This window comes from Haliaeetus leucocephalus, unplaced genomic scaffold (assembly GCF_000737465.1).
Source record: "Haliaeetus leucocephalus isolate CR32 unplaced genomic scaffold, Haliaeetus_leucocephalus-4.0 Scaffold858, whole genome shotgun sequence".
NCBI lineage: Eukaryota > Metazoa > Chordata > Aves > Accipitriformes > Accipitridae > Haliaeetus > Haliaeetus leucocephalus.
Window position 1 is genome coordinate 2,226,972 of NW_010973294.1, and position 20,000 is coordinate 2,246,971.

Genomic DNA, 20,000 nt, shown 5'->3' on the forward strand with positions numbered 1-20,000 from the left:
CTCTAAAACTAAACCCACTCCCCCCTTCCCCCCCCCCCCCCCCCCCCCCCCCAAAAAAAAGTACTGGTGGCTCTTTGCTATAACAGTCCTAGATTCCTAGTCAATTCTATACATCTTCCATGCTTGCAGAAAATGAGCATCTGTCAGCTTTGTAAATCATCACCATTTTGTTCTTCTCAGGATAGGGTACAAATTCCCCTCCTCTGCTTCCTTAATAGGGGCAATTTTTATGGCTAACAGAAATTTACTCCCATTTGTAATGTAGCCGAGGCTGCTATAAAAGAGCATGCTTTTTTCCCATCTTAAGCAACTGGGTTCTGCAATGTTGCCAGTTGCAAAAAATCTTCAAGCAGTTAATTCAAGCAAGTACTCATTTGTTCATTTCTTCTTATGAACATGTAGTTACAAGCCAGTTTCCCCTCAGCATCAATGCACCTCAGTCCTATGGTTTTACTGTCACACAACACCATTTTCAAACTTCAATGGAAACAGTAAGTGTGTTTTGTAAATGCAAGCTTAATATAATAAACATTTAACAGTTGAAAGCATGTAAATGAAGTAACCTCTTAAGAATTTAAATAGTTGAAAACAATTATATTGCATTGCTTATAATGCTCCTAAACGCGTAAGAAAGAGTTGAAGTCGGCAGCTAGCATAAATCCTTATCGGTTTTCCCTTGCCCCAGATACAGACAAAAGGTTCCACACATTTTTTAAAGTTTATTTAATCTCAGAACCACTGCTATGTTACACCTGTCAGGCTGAAGTTTATTCACTTTCAATGTTAAAGTTCTGACAATAAGAATGGATGACATCAGGATCCATGTCCCCCAGTGTTGTGTTGAGTCAGTATTGGTCCAGTAAGACAAAAGTTTTGCAGTCATTTCCTGCCCTGCTCCCCCCCCCCCCTTTTTTTTTAGATACATGAAGTATGGCCTAGCATTAGTGTCACCCTTTTATCTGTGATTTATTTAAACAGGATGAGATGGAAACTCAGTTGTTTCCTCATTTGTAGGAAAAGTGACATGAATATTCTGTACTTTAACAAATAAACACTTAAACACAGGATTCTGTTTTGCACTGTTGCAACCCTTTCATTTGAGGCAAAACATCCCCCCCTCCCCCTGACCACCACCATAATAAGTACCAAAGCATTTCTAGTTTTGATTTTCATCAAGATTTCCAAACTGGCAGATTTTATTTTCACACCCTCTTCACAATAGACAAGATGCTTACCATATATTTAGGATTACAAGTTGTCACTAAAAGAAAACTTTACACAACTACTGTACATTTAAGTTGAAAAACTGTCCTTGCATGAAAAATATACCTAGAAATCAAGTGGTAAACAAGAAAAAAACATTAAGAAAAGAGTAATGTTTTCATAATGTGCCATTTTGAATTTATCAACTCCTCCTCTACTTTTCATTCATACTCTGTTTTTACCTATAGTATTCATTAAGGCAAACAGCTAATCCATTTCTGAAGAGGTGCTGTGGAAATTGTGGACAAACAGCAAACATTTGGCATTAAAATAGATAGCACATATGTAGCCTCTAGTAATATACATTAAGCATTTCTCTTGGACTTCGGGATAATGACAGGGGAGGATGAACATGCTAACAATGTCAAAAAGGCTTAAAATTTAGCGTCCAAGCAATTTCTATTAATGCTTCTATAGTTTTCAAGCTCTAAGTAGTATAGAATTTATGCAAATGCATTAAAGAATTCTAGCTTGGCAAGTACACCCAAGCAGGTTATTAAACTATATATACAGAAAGTGATAAATACAGAATTAAAAGAGTCCTTCCGCTTCTCTTTATAGCCTTGAAAATTGACAAAAAACTTGAGGACAGCTCTACAATATTAAACATTAGGTAACCGCAGGAGCTGGGAAACCTAACTACACAAACTGATTAAAATACTCAGATGACTTTGTAGTGTTTAATACAATTCAGTTCGTAGTCAAGGGCACAAGACAACATTTAACAAAAATAATCACATCAATTGACCTAGAAATCAAATGTAAATAGATATGAATACAATCTCCAAAATCTGTCTTTAAGTGAACATTAACCATTTATTCAAAGTTATACAAGAATTTGAAGGATAAAGTCTTCTGCAACAGGAAACCAACTTACAAGTTTCATGTCTCAGTTGAACTGAAGTGGAGGCGAGCGGGGCAGGGGGGGAGGGGTGGGGTGGGGGGATGAAGGGTGAACAAACAAGTTAGTAGGCCCCATCCAGGCAGCTAGAAAGTAAAAACAGGCTCAACAGCAGCCTCCTCCAGCTTGTTGTCCTCCCTGATTGCCTGCAAGTGTTGCATTAGTAGCAGCATGTTGAGGGCCAATTTTTATGCCATTTGCCTGTAATGAAGTTTAAATACACAGTGTAATTATTTTATAACACCAATATAATTGAAAAGCTTTTTTTTTTAGAAGATCATATATAGCAAGTTCTGCTAATGTATGCAATAAATACAGCAAAATCTCTGTTTTTTCTTTTAGCAGTATGCCCTTGGCAATTAAATATAATGTAAAGGAAGATGCTTTCCTTCTCGTTTCATCTCTATGTTACAAACTTCGCACCTTCAACTCCTAATACTAACACACAGAGCAAGAATTGTATTTGAATACTACTTGGCATAAGGCTTTAAAAATACATAGCATTTGCTAGGAATGTATAACCTCTCCCCTCTCACCAAAATCTCCATTAGTTTAATATAAAACTTTTCCTCTCTAGACAGCATTTCTTTCTGTGTTGAATCAGCTGTAGAGGCTAAGGGCATACGAGTGTTCTGTGTCATCAATAATTTCTATGATCCCGAAAGACATGGCTACTTGCCAAGAACCCACACACAGTGTAGCTCTTTCATTCATCAAAATCACACTTATATCTTAACCCTCACTCCCTCAAGTGGATTTTACCTAAAAATACAGCACTTTGAGAAAAGTAATACAGTAGCTTCAGAAATTAAGCTCTTAAGGAAACTTTGCGTCACAGTAAATCTCAGATTTATAGTGCTTGGCAGTTGTTCTGCAACAGTGGTAGCCTTGGGGTTTCTGGCACTAGCTCAGTATTGACAGCAGCTGATGTGGTTTCTTTTCGCTCTTTGACTCCTCTTTAATAAAAAGCATGCCCTATGGCTCATTGGTTTTGCCCCCTCTGGGCTGATAGCAACTTCTTGAGGAATCAAGGAGCCAGACTTGGCATAAAGCCAAATAAATAGCATGGACTGTTGGCTCTTGACAGCATATTGCAATCAAAGCTCCATAAGGCACAGTAAAGCAGTCAGCTACTATATGAAACTCGACAGATACAATGAGCATGCTTTTTCAGACACTCTGATTACTGTCCAATTTATATTGCACTACTGAGTACAATTTCTTTAGGAAAAATGTTAAAGAAAATTTAAAACTTTTCATCACTAAACTGAATATAAAAAGTGTCTCACCAAAACACCATATATACACACATACATTTTTCCAGTCAGAATTAGTGTCTTTGAAAGATTACTATTCAAGTCTTATTCAGCTACAAGTTTCCTAATGCAAATACTTTGCATACTACTGGAGGTTCTCATTCTTTCCTCTCTAGAGTCATAAAAGCAATATTTTTAATAGTCTAAATTTCTTCATATTGAAACATATTAAGCAGAAGGAGGTGAAGCTATTTAATTGAGTCCTGCCAATTCCCTCATGACTCTTTGAACAATTCTGCAAGGACTATCACACTTAAGAGAAGCATCAGACAGTCCCAAACAGAGAATGCACCTATTCACAGAACAGAACAGATAGTGGCGGTGCAGATATTCACATGTAGTTTCACTAAGCACCTCAGCAATGATATTTAGGGACATGCAGGGTAAAAACAACCTTGGGCATCAGAAAGGACTGACCACTTCACATTGTCAAATTTAAATCCTAATATTTCTATTTACTACCACTCAATTTGAATCTGCTTTTTCTACAGCCATGAACCTCTCCTAACTGCTCCAGATTTTTGACAGCATAATAATTTCAAAATTCAAGAGACACATTATAGGTCTTTCTAGGCTCTTGCATTACAAAAGTGCTCCCTGCTCCACCTCCCCACCCCCACCCCAAACAAGCAAAGAGACAGGCCCCAATAATCTGTAATTTCAGTAATGTGCATAGGCAAAATGGCTAATCTTTTATTCCCTACAGAACCCAGCCACCTAAACCAGGAACATTTCAAAAGTCTTTTATGTAACTCTCAAAGCAATCCCTCCCCTACACTGGACAGCTCATGGAGTGCATCTGGCATATCAACATGGTCCCCCATTTACATAGTGGAAAATTATCTTTGAAAACAGATGACACCATATGGAGAAGTGGATGAAAGTGGATTTTCTTCTCTTTTGGGGATTTATATTATTTTGCGATGCTTCATGGATGGATAGGGTCACTTATTTTAATCCATTTTTATCACAATGGCAGACAATTCTATATCCAAATGGAACAGACAAATATTTTACTGTCCAGCCTTCTGGGGAAGGTGAATTTTGTACATTTAACAAACAAAATGTGTTCAGAGTACTAAAAGTTACCTCATTATTAATGTCAAAAACTCCTTCCTGGATTTTCTCGTAGATCTCCTTTGCGGTGTTAATAAATGCCTAAAATAGAGGAAAAAACCCACGAACACAATGAATGCGATATCCTTTGGTATAAGATGCACTAATTGCATCCAATCTCATGTGCAGTTGTTTCAGCAAGACTTTTCTTCCTGACCTCAGCAGGAACAGGTATGACAACAGCATCCTATACCTACCCTGAAGTAGCAATGGATCACATGCTGTTTACAAAAACAGTGGCATTTTCATAACATCTGTATTCTACAATCTGTTGTCCAGTAATTACAGGGTAAAAGTGGTTTTTAAGATATATAAATTACTTTTAAATTATTTATTTCTGACCCTTATGGATAGATTGTGTGGCAGATGGTTTCCCCTACCCTTAATATCTCTGTAATAGGCCACTCTAGATTAGAGAGCTTAGCAACATAAAACCACGGGGTACTTAAAATGATGATGTAAGGATGCTGTCTGCGGGATGAAACCTTATGCTATCATTTAATATTCACCTAATTTTAAGAACGTATTCTCTTTAATTAAATCTTGCACATGATAGGCAATAGACATCTTAATAGTAGAAAGGTGAAGCCCCAGGTTTTATTATGATTTCGGAAAATCTATTGTTTTAATACAGAGAAAAGACTTTGACATTCAGGTCTGAAAAAGTGAATGATATAAATGTTTTTGGTTGAAGTTTACAATCAACGATTCCATTCTTCATCTCTTATTTAACTTTATAGGTTAAGTAATGCCTAAAATAATGTATAATTTAAGAGGTGATTAACAGCAGCTAATAATTATAATCAATACCAAACATATAGTTCTTTTTGTTTTAAAATACCAACACCATGCAATCATACAAGATATACTATCTCCTGCACAAGCCTATTACAGCAAATACAGATCTAATTCAAATATAAAAAAGTAAACAGGGTTCATGGAGAGGAACAAATCATACCTTTCCTCATTTCTACACTGGAAGCATTTGACTGCTGAACTTGCCACCAGAGCTTTGTTTCCTAATTAACAGGACTGATATGTTTTCACCTTTAAAGGCCTTACAGCTCCCCAGAGTAATCAATCTACTGCAGCTCAATTACTGCACCAAGCACACACCACAGCCAGTGAAGGAGACTTGAACGACTGCAGCAGGAACGGAAAGATATGAATATGCATAAACTCTAAGTGGGTGATCGAATCATCACAGAGGGTCATGAGAATTTGCAGCAAAATAATGAGAAGAATTAATCATTGCAGATTCACAAGGCACTTAGGAAGTGAGTTCGTTTTTCAAACACACGTTAGAATTGAGGAGAAAAATTGGCTTTCGGCCAACTACGAATTGATTCAAATTCCTCAGAAATTGAAGGTTTCAACGTAAGAAAAATAATTCAAATTTATCTTGGTTTCTGATAACACAATAATTATTGTAATAGCTTCATACATGGGCCTATTGAAAAATGTAAGTCAAAAACTTTGGAAATTCACACAGCTGGAATCTGTGAGGATACTTGCTTGCTTCTACTCTAGCAGGACATTAAACAGAACTGGAAGTCTTAAAAATGTGTTATGATAACTTCATGTAAACAAGCACTTAACAATTGGCACTTCTAACAATTCTAGACGATGTTGGCTAACTACGCCTAGGGTCTTGTAATTCTCATTAAATTAATTCTATTAGATCTATAAAAATTACTTTAGACCAACAAAACTAGAATTTCAGACTACAAACTCCAAATTAACACAACTGAGTATAAAATCTTCTGGATGCTACACTCAAGAACAGATCACTGCAGGAATGCACCTATCCTCACAAAAAAATAGTAAAATGCACTGGAAAACATAGTGTGATTTAAGAACACTCAATCTCCCCCCCACCTTCAACATAGTTATTACACATGTACTGCATGAAGCAAAAAAGCATACTGAGTTCAGTACAGTCTATTTTAATATTAAAAATATTGCCTAAGAAACCACTGATCTGAAAAATCCAAATATTCCATTCCTCTCAGTTTTATCATTTCAGTTGTCTTCTGCATGGCAAAATGCCAGGCTGCACTGGGTCACATAGAAATAATTTCTATTTGAAAACAATGGTTGGACAAGAATATAGCACATAAGTCTATCTCATGTTTTCTTCAGTTGGTATGGATTCTGAAAAATTACTACTAATCAGCCATGAAGAGAGACTTGCATCCCTTGAGACTTCCATTTGTTTCTTGCATCCATGTATTTTAAGTCAGCTTACACTTCAAAGCATAAACGGACTCAAAATAACCACCTGAGAACTTTACTGAAAACAGCAGTCTCACTAAGAATATCATATCAGATTTTGGCATTGCATGCTGGTGCCCCAATTAGCAAGGACAAGAAGGTGAACTCGGTATAATTGACTTCTAAAAATCTCTTTTAATACTGCATGTTCTAACTCTTATCTGGAACATGCAGTATACTATAAATTCTCAATTATTTATGGGAAGTTTATCCTATTTGCAGATTAACTGAGCTATGGATGCAGGAAGACAGAGCAGTTTCCCCTCAAATCCAGTTTGGATTTATTAGACCATGTGCAGGGGACTAGAAGAACACAGCTGTAGCACTTCACACGCCAACTTGGATCCAGGTGCAGTTTAGCCACTTCCACACAACACAAGACCTCGACCAGTAAGCCCACATGGACTCAGCTGGCTGCCTACCAAGCCTACTGCAGTTACACTGCACATTCCCATAATGCTGCTGTTACTAAAACACTATACAAAGATAGTCGAGCACTTCCACCCCAAATCAGCTCAAGTCCAGGTTTATTTTCACTAGCCTAGGAGAGGCAGTACCAGATTCAATCTGGATTTATACTCAGTCACCTGAAAAATGGCAAGGCCCTAGTACACAGCACCTCCATTACTCATAAAAGGGAAAGAGAGACTCCAGTACGTTAGACTTCCAAATATGAAAATTCTAGACTACATTTCAGGAAAATTAAAGAAAACAATGTAACTTCAGGAAAATGTCTACATTTAGTGTTTAACTCTTTGTTTTCATCTTTCTAAATCACAAATTACTAATGCTTTTATGCATGAGACTACCAAATGTATCTGCACCACAGCATTAAAAAAAAAAAAGGTTGTATACAAGTTACTCAGTGATTTGTTTTAACAGAACATGTTTTTCAATTGTGTTCACATTATAACTAGGTTCTTAAATAACAGTAATACCCCGCTGAGGAAAACTACATTACTGTACAAGTGGGAAAGTAAGTCTTGTAAGATGTGATCTGCCTGTCGTGTCACGCCTGCACCTACTGCTAAGCTAACAAAGGAGGTTTTTGAGTCACAATATACCAGTATAATAACTTTAGATGATTTGTATAAGGAGTTCCATAGATCATACTGCTACATGGGAATCAAGAAGTCAAGTCTCACAATGCTCACCTCAAAAAAAAAAAAAACCAAACAACACAAAACCCGAACTACCAAACAGTACAGATGCTACATTTAAGATAAATTAATCCTAAAAACACTGAACATAGAATTAAATCAACTTCAACATCCATTTTATCACACAAAGTAAACAAGTAATGTAGGTTTACTACCCTTGAGACAAAACCAGGAAGAATGAATTCTATAACTGGTAAAAAAGCCACAAGAAGTAAGGGAATAAGGTCTTGATACCTCTGTCTTATGGAATTTGTATGCAAGAGCAATAATAAGCTAAGGGCACCAGAATGCAAGTTCTAGAACAGCTACATTTAGTTTTCACTTGGCAGATGTCAATAATGTCACTTCTCTTTCTTAGAAAGCTAATGCCATGACAAGTATTTGAGGACTGAGCTACAAGCTGAACATAACAGGAAAAACTTGTAAACGAATCACTGATACTTTTAAAAACTCAGATTTTACAAGTTCATCTGTGCTTAAAATCAGAGTAGATCAGGTTCTGCATTGCCAGCTCATGTAACATGCTGCCCTCTGGTGGCAATATTAAAGTTAACTTTAGTACTTTGAAATACAAATTCGGCAGTCATTATTTCTGGATGCTTTCTTACAATTAAATGAGGAATGCTTAAAGGTTAAATATCTCACAAATTCTAAAGCATGACCCTCACCTCTGTGGTCAGCCAACACCTAGGATTTCCTCCACCTTCCCAACTTCCTATCTTATCTTTTAGCTGTAAGATACAATGTAGTTAAGAGTACTATAGTATTAAAGAATGCATTTGGAAACAGTAACAATATGGATCCAAATGGATTTTACCCCTAGAGCATTCACCATCCCGGTGTGTAAGTGGTGCTAGATGGCCACTTAATGGAGTGAGATCTCAAAGCTCTGAGCAGCCGTTTTATGCACAGTAAGACAATACTTTTTACAACTGAATGATCCTTCAGAAAGAAGCCTAGGACACTAAAGGGACTACAGAGGTGCTAATTATCAAGCAGTAGTAAAGTGCTGTATAATGAACTTACAATCCAAAAAGCACCCCAACACATTTGTAGCCTTAGTTTTGAAGTTAAGGTGCACAGACACAAAACAGACCTTGACAGCAACTTGTTTATATGTAGCCATTGAAGTGCAATCTTTCTGACAAACTTACTGGGAAGATGCACATTACTAGAGCTTGAAGTGTCTTGAAAGTCCTGCAGCTGATGTTGAACAGTTACAAAGGACAGAGCACCTGAGGAAAAAACAAGATAAAAACCCCAGAACTAAGAATCCATCTCTCCAGCAGAATCTACAGCTCAGGCAGGCAGGCGGCCTTATCATACTTTTCATGCTCTTCTATGAAGCCTGAAACCCTTGATTAACTCAAGACTTTTTATTTGGATTATACCTTGGGATGCCCAGAAACCCCAAGAATGGTGGCAGAGCCAGTGTTCCTTACTGCACAGCTGGGGCACAGTCCAAGGGTTTGCCGTAAGCAGGTAAGAGCTGTGAATCTTCACTGGAGCCAGGTGTCCTGCCCCTTCTCTCTCTCACAGCTGAACTGACATGAGCTTCACCTCTCTATTTTCTCATGGGAAAAACTGGCTGAAGTGCCGGCTTCACACAGCTAAAAGGTCACAAAACTTTGATTTCAAGGAACTTGAAGGAATACTGGTTTGGATACAAGTGAAGATAAACCTAACTGTTCGGGTTTTTTTAAAGACTCTCATGAACTAGAAATCCTGCTCTTTTGCAACTTCTAGTCAGATTACATCTTGTGTGTCACTTTACCTTACTATGAAAACTATTAACATCCTAGGATTTTCAACTTTTATTAATAAATCCTTGCTAACTATATTATCAGGTCAAACAACTGTTTGTTTACCAGCAATTAGCTGTGTTAAGGGAGGGTGTGGAGGGGAAATAAAAAACACTTCTAAAAACCATTTCAAATTTAGAAGCTCCTAAGAATTTCATCTTTCCATAAGATTTTCATTTTTACCCTTCAGAATATTACAAAGGCCATCTTCATTCCCTTATACATGACGAAGTAGTACTGCTGTTGAAGCTACAGGGGTTTTGAATATTCTTTATCCATTTAAGCAAAAGTATGAAAGAAGCTGCCTGAAGAGAAAATTAAGTTACAACTGAAACAAAACCATTCAATGACCAACCAGCTACATGTAGCAGAAGTGCTCCATTGCTCAGTCAAAACCATTAGTCTACTCAGATTTATTCCTAAATAATGAATCCATTATTACATTATGTGCAGAGAACTTGGAGTAACACAGAAAAAAATCTCAAGATGAAAGCTTGGCATAGGGCTATATAATCCCCTCCATATGGGAAACAACTTACTAAAACCAGCTCCCACACCAGGAGCCAGTGATACACTAGTACCACTCAAGTGAGATCAGCTTCTGAACAGTGATGGTGTCCTAGTACTGGTTTTAGTACCCAGAAAACTCTTTTGCTTAAGGTTGATCATATTAATCATATTAAAAGTAGCAGCCTAGAGTGCAAGAAGAATGCACGAAGTTATTCCAGCTTCCCAAATACAGCTACGTATCTTTACTTCTTAAGAATTAGTGCATGTAAATGGATTCAAACAAATGATATTCCAGAGACACAAAGATAAGTACTGGGGGCTGTAGAAGACTGCAAGGTCACCCTGAGTTCACACAGGTGATTCTATTCTGTCTCTAAAAGTGTTAGACACCACCCAAGCAGAAAGCACTCTGCAAGCTCCAAACTGAATGTTTCAGGTAAGACTACAATTGACAGTCATATACTGTTGTTGCACTACCAATGAAAAAGCAATATGATAAAATTGTTAATGTATCTTGCAAATGAGAGAAAAACATTCTTAAATATTATATGCAATTTTAATGCAAGGTTGGAAAGTAACTGATGTTATGATTAAAACAAGTGCAAACATGCTTGGAGTTGGGACCTCAGACTTACGTGTATACAAGTGAAAAGCCTACTCATAGGCATCATGGTGTTTTCTTCAACCCCCCCCCCCCATGTGACACTGAATTCTGCAAACAGTACTTGAGAGTGCACATCCCCCATCCACAATTCAAGAAAGTAGAACAGATATGATAACCAAAATTCTAAAAGTTAACACTAGATTCCTTTCACCATGAACTAAAAACAAGTCCAATGTTTCAGGTCGAATTTAACTACACATTCCACTGGGAGAAAGCCAACAGCCATGCTCAGAGTGTACATTACTGAACATCTATAAAACATAGTCAAGATTTATTTTTTTTAAATGGAATTGTAAAGAAAGAAATGCACTAGTGCTACAGCTTAGAAATCATGGAGGAGAAAAAGCACAAAAGTTCAGTTACATTTTGATAGCTGGCTACCTTGATAGCTTTAGACAGAGGCTAAAAGGAAATCAACAACAACAAAAAACCTTGTTTAAATAATTATGATAACTGCTGAAGAGACTAGTATAACTGACCTTGCACTGCAGTCAAATTATAATCCTGTGCTTAACCCCTGCCCCCCTGGTAATCCTTCTATCCTCCCAATGGTTCAGAAACTCTTCTCACCCAATCCCATTCTGTATAACACAGGATGATTCAACTCTGTGGCCACACTGAATTCTTAGAAGACTCCACAGAAACTAGAAAGGAAGAGCCTACATCCACTTCCCACTCCCAACTATCAATTACCTATTGTGCAAACAGGGTATAAACATTCCTGCACAAGATAAACAGCTAACAGGATATTCTCCACTGCTGAACATTTCTATCCAAGATGTAGGCTACGAGACATAATCCTGAAGAACACAATGAACTTTTTTAAACTGCCTTAAGACCCAAGCAGTGAACAGGTCAATGTACTGCTACAGCTACAGATTGACTAAGGCATTACATAGTTGTGGAAATCAGGTTTAAACAAGGGAAACAGCTTAAATGACATCAATGACAGAAGCTGATTTGTTCATATAAAGAAACTGCTAAAGACTCCACCATTAGCTTGCAAATATCTACAACAGCCATTTATGACACAAGGCAAGATAAAGTTGGGTTGGAAACAATGTCAAATTGATCAAAACAAAGTCTATAGGCTTGTCTTGTCATGCTTCACACAGAGAAATGTGTATTTTCAACTAGAAATAAAAAAATCCATTAGGATAAAAAGTCTCCTCTGGCTATTTAACTGTTTCTAGTACAACACAGGAGACACACACCCATGTGCTGCTGTGTTTCAGTATTATATTTGCATGAAATGCAAGTAGTCTGTATACTGAATGTCTATGACTAGGACTGCAAGACTTTTATGGCTATCTGCTTGTGCTTTATGATGCAGATCTGTCTGTTAACTTAGGTAGCACCACCAGCTTGTACTGCCACATTGCCCCTCCTGAATTCCCCAGTGATAAGAATTCAGCATACAAGAGCCACACAGTTACTAGCCCAGTTGCTGCAGGGTCAGGTATTAGTCTGGACACAGACTAGGGACAATATTAAATTAAGAAATGCATGTCAGATCTTGAACCAGATGCTGTAGAAATGCTCATGTGGTAATCGCCTAAGCTTCCTAAGGTAATAGGACAAACTTGACAACATGCAAGGCAATGCCCCTACCAAAGTAGCTGTTCAGAACATGTGGAATGTGGTTAGATAACCCACTACCTGTGTGGGACTGAGAACAATACAGTAACCTGTATAGCTAACAGTGTCTCAAGAATAATTAAAATGGGTAAAAAGCACTCACTATGGAGTTTCTTTACACCTGTAGGATGCAAGCTATACAGTGGTCAGACTTACTGATGTCAATCAAAAGATATATAAGAATTAATCTATCTTCTATAAAGACTTGAAAACGCAGTGTGAGCCGTTCAGAAAAAAAATAATAATTTAAGACTCCATGAAGAATTACCTCAGAAGATTTTTAGAGCTGCCTGGGAAGCTTCCCTTACTGCTTCGGAAATTACTGATATAAGCAGCTGTCCTACAGAACTAAAGAGGATGAGTTTACCCCATTTTCTACTCTAAAAACATGCATTAAAGCATTTTTGTTTATTTTAACAAACAAAATTCTGGCAACTAGTATTTTGAGCAGCCATGTATATTTATGAGATAGACTGCTTCCACATATGGAGGTAGGCTACAGAGGACTACAGGATTCAAATGATTTCAGGAAGGGCTTCCGTGAACAATGCAAGATGTTTATTTCTAAACCCTTAACGGTCTTGGTTCTTTTGCCGTGAGTACTTTTGCCTCAGATTCAGAAAGCAAAGTTTGAAAACCAGCTTTATAATGAGGAAAAAACTCCCCAACATTTAAACTGCAGAACATGTTTGGACAGGAAAAATGGATATTCTTCCTAATTCTACTTTGGACAGATACCTCAAAGTTGGATCTAACTAGTTCTCTTAAATGGGTGGAAGAATAGTTTAAGTCCTGCTACTGGATACTGTGTAGCTTCTTTATTGTCACTTTTCCTGGCAATCACACTTACATTACTTCCTTTAATAGCCAGAAATAAACTTCCATTACTACTTTGCTTTGAATAGCAACCACTAAGCAACACAACACAGGCACAAATGCAGCAGGCCAAGGCTTTATTAGTCAACTACATGATCTCAGTATGGTAAAATCCCTCTTTTGGCAAAGGAAAGGGTAAACAAGACACCAGTTGTTTTCTGGGAATGTTCTAGCCTGTTATATCTATGCATTTCTGTATGTACACATGCATGTGCCTTACAGTAATACTGTCTTTCTCCAAAGCACGCTTTTTGAGGAATATTTCCTACTGATGGGTAAGAAGGACAGACAGCTGACAACTGAAGTAAAAATTAATCTTAAACATTAGTTTTATCATTCTACAAGACTGCTAAATACAGAGTAGAGAAAAGAACAGAGGCCTAATACATGCACATAGTTCTTAAATATTTCTGAAACTATCATCACATAAACTTTTGTTTGCGTAAGTCTTTGCTGCTAGCTAGTCAGAATCTATATCTACCATTTGGCTCTGGAGCTATGTCCTTCTCTCAAGTAAAACAGCCTGCTCTTTCAACACGGCTGATGCTGTATCTTATACAGACATGTTCAAAGATTTCTACAGGTATCCTGGCACTGTAAGGGTTAACTACATAACCCATGCATGATACACTATAGTCTTCAGTGATTTATAAGCATGGATTAAAAATGCTGTTGAGTAATTAAGGGGATATTCCTCCCTCCCCCCCCCCCCCCCAAACCCCCTAGCTTTTTTTTCTCTCATCCCCCGATAACCACCATACAATTAGAGAGCGCCCCTTTGACCCCAGTAGTTCTATCTAAAAAGTCTAGTACTTTTGGAAAAGATGAGCAGTCTAAGGCTCAAATTAAATGCATAAAAAGTATTTTGACAATTTATCTGAAACCTAAGCAAGTAGAATAAAGTGTGTGCTTCAACACTTAACACAAATGCACTTGAAAACATCTAACAATCCAGATGCAGATTCAGAGACTTGCAATGTCCAGCTTTTTAGATCCAGTGTACTTCCATCAATGCAAAAATTCAACAGTATTACTTTCTTAGCCCCTAGTTTCCCAAATAAGCCACTAAAAACATTCTCCCCATTGCCACCACATAAGATGGCATTTGTAGACACAGGGCCACAGATACCTTCTGCTTAAAAATTTAATCTAATTTTAGCTGAATTACCTCAAATGTTGTTCTTCCTGTTTAGTTTCTACATCCTCAGCAAGTCACAAAACTATAATTTCTTTCCAGTCCTGAAGTCAAGTACTGAAGTCTTGCTAGATTTGCCTCCATTTTGCATACTCCGTGTTCTTTCCTCAAATGTTGCCCATTCCACATGATTTCCTTCCTTTTTCCCTTCTATTTTTTTGATACTGAACAGTCCAGAATCAGCATTAAAATGAAAATGGTCTCTTTTGTCCACGAAGTGCTACCTTTTCACCTACCGTGCCTACTATTTCTCCTCACTTATTTGTACTGGCTCAAAGATTAAGATTTTGCTCCTTCAGCTGTAACTATTCTAGATCATGCCACCTCTTTTAGTGTTGAATAAGAACACCTTTTAAGGAATGCATTTGTTTGTCACTAAAAAGGATTATATCCTAAAGCTTTTCGATCAGAATTAGAAAGTTAGTACACGCACGCAATTACTCACTTGTATCATCAGAAGGAGAGGAATCTATTTGAACTTTTTTTTACAAAAAACTTTATGCTCATTATCCACCTGATAATCAGAGATGCATTAGGTACTGGACAACTCATTCACTAGCATGTATTTTTTGACATGGAGAGAGGTGCTAATGTTAGAATCAGGTACTAACAAACCAGAATGAAGTAAATGAAAGCTGTTTGTTACTCTTACTATAACTTTTAAAAAAATACTAAATATTTCAAAACTAGAAGGCTTTACCACTAAAAGAATACCTCATCGGTTGTCCACCATTTTGCATTTAGGACAATTTTGGGAAACAAGTAAGGGCAGTATGAGAAGCTGAACTATGTCATGCTATTATAAAAAAAGGTTAGTAAGTGGGGATGTATGAACTGAGTATGGGCCTGAAAGACATGCGAAACAATCTTTCTGCTTTACATAGCACTAGTATCTCAGATGGAGCTCTTTGTCCACCGCTGTACTGTCTCTAGCTAGGATGGAGTTAGTTTTCTTTACAGCAGCCTGTTTGGTGCTGTGTTTTGGATTTGTGACTAAAACAGTGTCGATAATACACAAATGTTTTAGCTACAGCTGAGCAGTGCATGTGCAGTGTCAAGGTTTTCTGTTTCTTACTCTGCCTCCCACAGCGATTAGGCTTAGGGTAGGCAACATCCTGGGGGTGCAGGGGCAGACACAGCCAGGACAGCTGACCAGAATTGGCCTAAGGGATACTTCATATTATGTGACATCATGCTCAACCATAAAAACGAAAGGGTAGTCTTTCCAAAGCAGGTGTTGCTCAGAGACTGGCTGGGAATCAATCTGTTTGTGGGAAGTTGTGACTGCCTGCCTTGCCATCACTTCTTCCCCCCACCTCTTTCCTTCATTTATTAAACTCTTTATCTCAACCTCTGAGTTTTTCTCGCTTTGGCTCTTCTGGTTCTTTCCCCTATCCTACTGGACAGGGAGAGAGAGTGAGCAAGCAACTGGATGAGCACTTACTTGCTGGCTGAGGTCAACCCACCACAACCACCCTTCAAGAAAGGCATGCAGTAAATCAAGGTGAGATATGCAAGAACTCACATATGTCCAGAAGTATGAACTATAAGCAAAACTTCAAAAGACGTAAATTCTTTAAAGTAGCAAAGACTGAAAAACTTATTCAAATACATAGCAGACTACAGCAACCAAGATAATGACCTCTTCAGCAGTTCTAGAGGAACTAGAAAAAGAAATTGTGTGCATGAACTGCAGCAAAAAAGATTCCTGCTGTGTAGCAGAGGGGAAAGTTGACAACAATACAAATACCAAAGCACTGCAATAGATTGTTCTGAAGAGCCTGTGCAATATTAGAGGTCTTTAGAACAGGTTAGATTAACATCTGCCAAGGATACCAACCGCTTGGCTTGCTTTGGACTAGCAAATCTATTCTACTCTTCCTTTAGATTTCAGGACAGACAGAAGTACCCATTTCTCTGATCAAATATTAAAAAAAAAAAAAAACAACACCACCAAAACAAGTATATTAATTACTAGAGTCTCAACAATATGATTAGTGCTATGCAAAGAGATACAACATAGAAACTATCTTTCTCATAATATAAATTAAAGAGCAGTTAAGTTAAATTAAGGAATCCAAAACCTAGAGGCATAGTATCTGTCCAAATAACAAAGTGCAATTCAAAACAACTCTTTTACTAAAATACCAGTGTTACTCAAATATCAGCGTTCAGAAATCAGTGTTCAGGGTTCAAGTTACCTCCTCTACATTGGAAGCAGTTTTGGCAGATGTCTCCATGAAGATAAGTCCATGCTCTCGTGCAAATGCTTCACCTTCCTCTTTCTTGACTTCTCGTCTAGATTCTAAATCACTAAGATGGAAAAAACATAAGTTAGTTGCATGATCTAACCTGTCCATGTAAATATTCTTCAAAGACACACTTACAGGCCAAGAGCCCCCATTAGAACTTATGTACATATGTAAATCTATTCAAGCCCTTACCTAAAGTAGAATTATTCTAAGCCTTGCACTTAAGGTATATGGAATAGCCACAGACATCACACTTGCTTGAGCTATCAATCCTAGCTGACACAGATCTTATCAAAGACTTCATGAAATGGCTTTCAACACAATGCGTGTATATTTATCTAGCTATTCCTTGAATGCTAACTTTAGACATTGTCATTTTAGGTAAATATGACTCTTTTCTAGTATAATGTTATCTACCAATCCACACTGTAAATCTGAACTGATAAGGGAGTTTTATAAATGACTTCTTAATGATATTAAAAATAATTTTAAAAATAAAGTTCATTTTTTCTATTCAGTAACAAAACTTCATACAGTCAATTTCTGTTTTGATTAAAAAAAAATTAAAAGAAAAAATAAGTTATTTTGAACTACATTAGCTGTTCTCTCCCAAGCTAGCATTTAGGTTTTGAAACTCCAGGCCTGGCCCTCTAACAGCAGAAGAATTTGAAGTGACTGTCACACAGTTTCTTGTTTCCTGCTTTCCAAGCAGTTTAGATGAAAGTTAAATATTACACAAAAGAACAGAAAAAAACCCCTCCTGGACTGGACAACTAAAGACAAATCTCCTTCTGTAAGTCATATAGACATGTAAGTATTTCACTCTTCCTTTTTAAAGCTTCTTTAGGAACAAGGAGCACACAGTTTGTCCTTCTTTCTAAGTATATTAGATCTTGAGCAATAACAATGCTACATTTACACATAAATAATGACATATATATTTAAATAAAGTTTCATTTAAGTTGAGCATGTAAAAAGATCTTCTCCAATACGCATTTTTAAACTAAACAGCGTGCAAATACAGTGGTTTAATTTGCAGCAAGAATACCAGTACAAAGTACCATACTGGGCTTCAGTGCTGCCATCCTTGTAATTATACATGTATTTTAAAAAAAAAAAAAAAAAAAAAGATACTCACTGTGGCATCAATTTTGCAGCAAAGCAGGTTTTTGTTATTTTTACAACTACATGCTAGCTCAGATGAGTGAGAGGTCAAGACAATTCAGCACATCATTTAAACACGGAGCATTTGAAGATAAGGATTCAATATATGTCTTCTCAAAACAATTTTAAAGTTGATGTTCATTATATGTAAGCATTCCCAGAATCTCAGCTTCAGGCTTAAGATATCTTAACAAGGTGTGCATTCTCACGTCCCTGAAATAGCTATCTGACATTGTATGTTTGAACTTGAGCAGTGTCTTTATTTGCTACTATCATGCTACCCTCAAAAATACCTTATTTAACACCTTCATTCACTACAGTGTTATCTCCATAACAGAACAGAAATAAACAACTATTTTGACTTGAAATAGTGCAGCTACATCGAAAACTGCAGTGATAAACCAGTCAAAACTCACTACTGATATCTAAACATATTCTTAAAGAGCTTTAACTGCTTCTACTAACCACAGTTGTCTTCCTCTCTCCATTCCAATAATTCGAAGCATTTGGTCTTACTAGATCAATATAGCTATGTTTTGTTCTGGAAAGAAGATTAAGTACAGTATTTGTCATGTTTTAACACTAGTATTTGTAATGTTTTCAAAAAAAACAACTATTATTTCAGGTTAAATTCTCAACACTCTTCAAATCCAGCAATAAGTCAGTACTACAAATGTATTATCAAGTGCACTTTTGGGACTCATAAGAACAAAATTTATTCCTTCAGAAATATTATGCTAGTATACATGTTCTTCCTTCCATCTATCTCTAAGTAGTACGCCCTATCATATGAACTCCTGTAACACACTTTCAAGGTAATGCAATATAATTGAAGGAGTTTTCTTCCCATCCTCCTCTTTGAAGCTTGAAAATAACCCCCCTTAAAAAGCTTCTTAAAGAACTTTTACTTCATGTGGCACCTTAATCTGTAACTTAAAATACATCATTTAAGTATATGTATTGTTTGAATAAAATGTAGTTGCAACTGGGAATTACTGAGCTAACTGCAAGTAGCATATTATAATATAAAATCATGTGGTATAGTCTGCATCAGCAGAATGCAAGACATAAAAATTTAGCTTAACAGCTAAGAAAAATCAGGAATAGTTACAGATGTCAACTAAGTATGTAAACTTATGTAATACTTATCTAAAGTAAACTTTACTGTTTCTCTCAGTGCCATATTTTTACTCACATAAGCATAAAAAACAGTGTGTCAGGGACATCACGGGCTTACCAAAGCTTCATTTAATAAAATAGATTACATTTTTATATTCATTTGTGAAGACTATTCTTATCACATTCCTCAATTAAAAAGAACATGATGAGTAATTTTCCAGATTATGTATAAAAACATGGACAAGCTTTACAATTACTTAACACTTAACATGTTTTTCAGGGGGAGGTAGAGGGTGGGGGGCAGAGGGAGGAAAACAGAAAGGAGGAGAAGTGGGAAGAAGAAGAAAAGATGTGAAAAGGCCAGAGTAGCAAAACCAGACTCTATTTACCACAAGGCTGTTTCTCAGCAGTATCTAAGAAATGATCTGGCTGTTCATTAAATTTTAAGGGATAAGCATACACACCATTATTTCAACTAGCATCTTTACCTTCAAGAATTGCTGAGGCATGGAGACAAGTTAAGGTTAATTAGGTAAAGGCCCATAACTACAGGGTTATTAAATTCTGAAATTATGCTTTTGATATTTGGAAAAATCCTATATCCAGCAAAAAAATCTAGACATGATGCTACAGTTCACTGGATCAAGAACTAGAAAAATTACAGATAAACTTAATGTATTCAATGATGTGTTTTTATAAAGACCTTCAATAGAGATCAAAGTCTCAGCATCAATAGGGAACCATTTTAGA

General features: G+C 36.8%; 1 protein-coding gene across 4 annotated transcripts in view; it reads right to left on the reverse strand.

Moving 5' to 3' along the window:
- Nucleotides 1–699: 699 nt before the first annotated feature.
- RAB2A (RAB2A, member RAS oncogene family) overlaps nt 700–20,000 on the reverse strand; it is a 44,330-nt gene continuing 25,029 nt past the window's right edge. For 2 of the 4 annotated variants that reach the window (XM_010582896.1, XM_010582899.1), the window contains exons 6-7: nt 16,917–17,028; nt 2,536–4,638 (exon numbers count right to left, since the gene is read on the reverse strand). In XM_010582896.1, coding sequence (XP_010581198.1) covers nt 4,429–4,638; nt 16,917–17,028 — 322 coding nt within the window. In that variant the 3' untranslated portion in view covers nt 2,536–4,428. Of the gene's footprint in view, nt 2,366–2,535; nt 4,639–16,916; nt 17,029–20,000 lie in introns of those variants that run through there. The other 2 variants (XM_010582898.1, XM_010582897.1) reach the window with 2 other exon arrangements.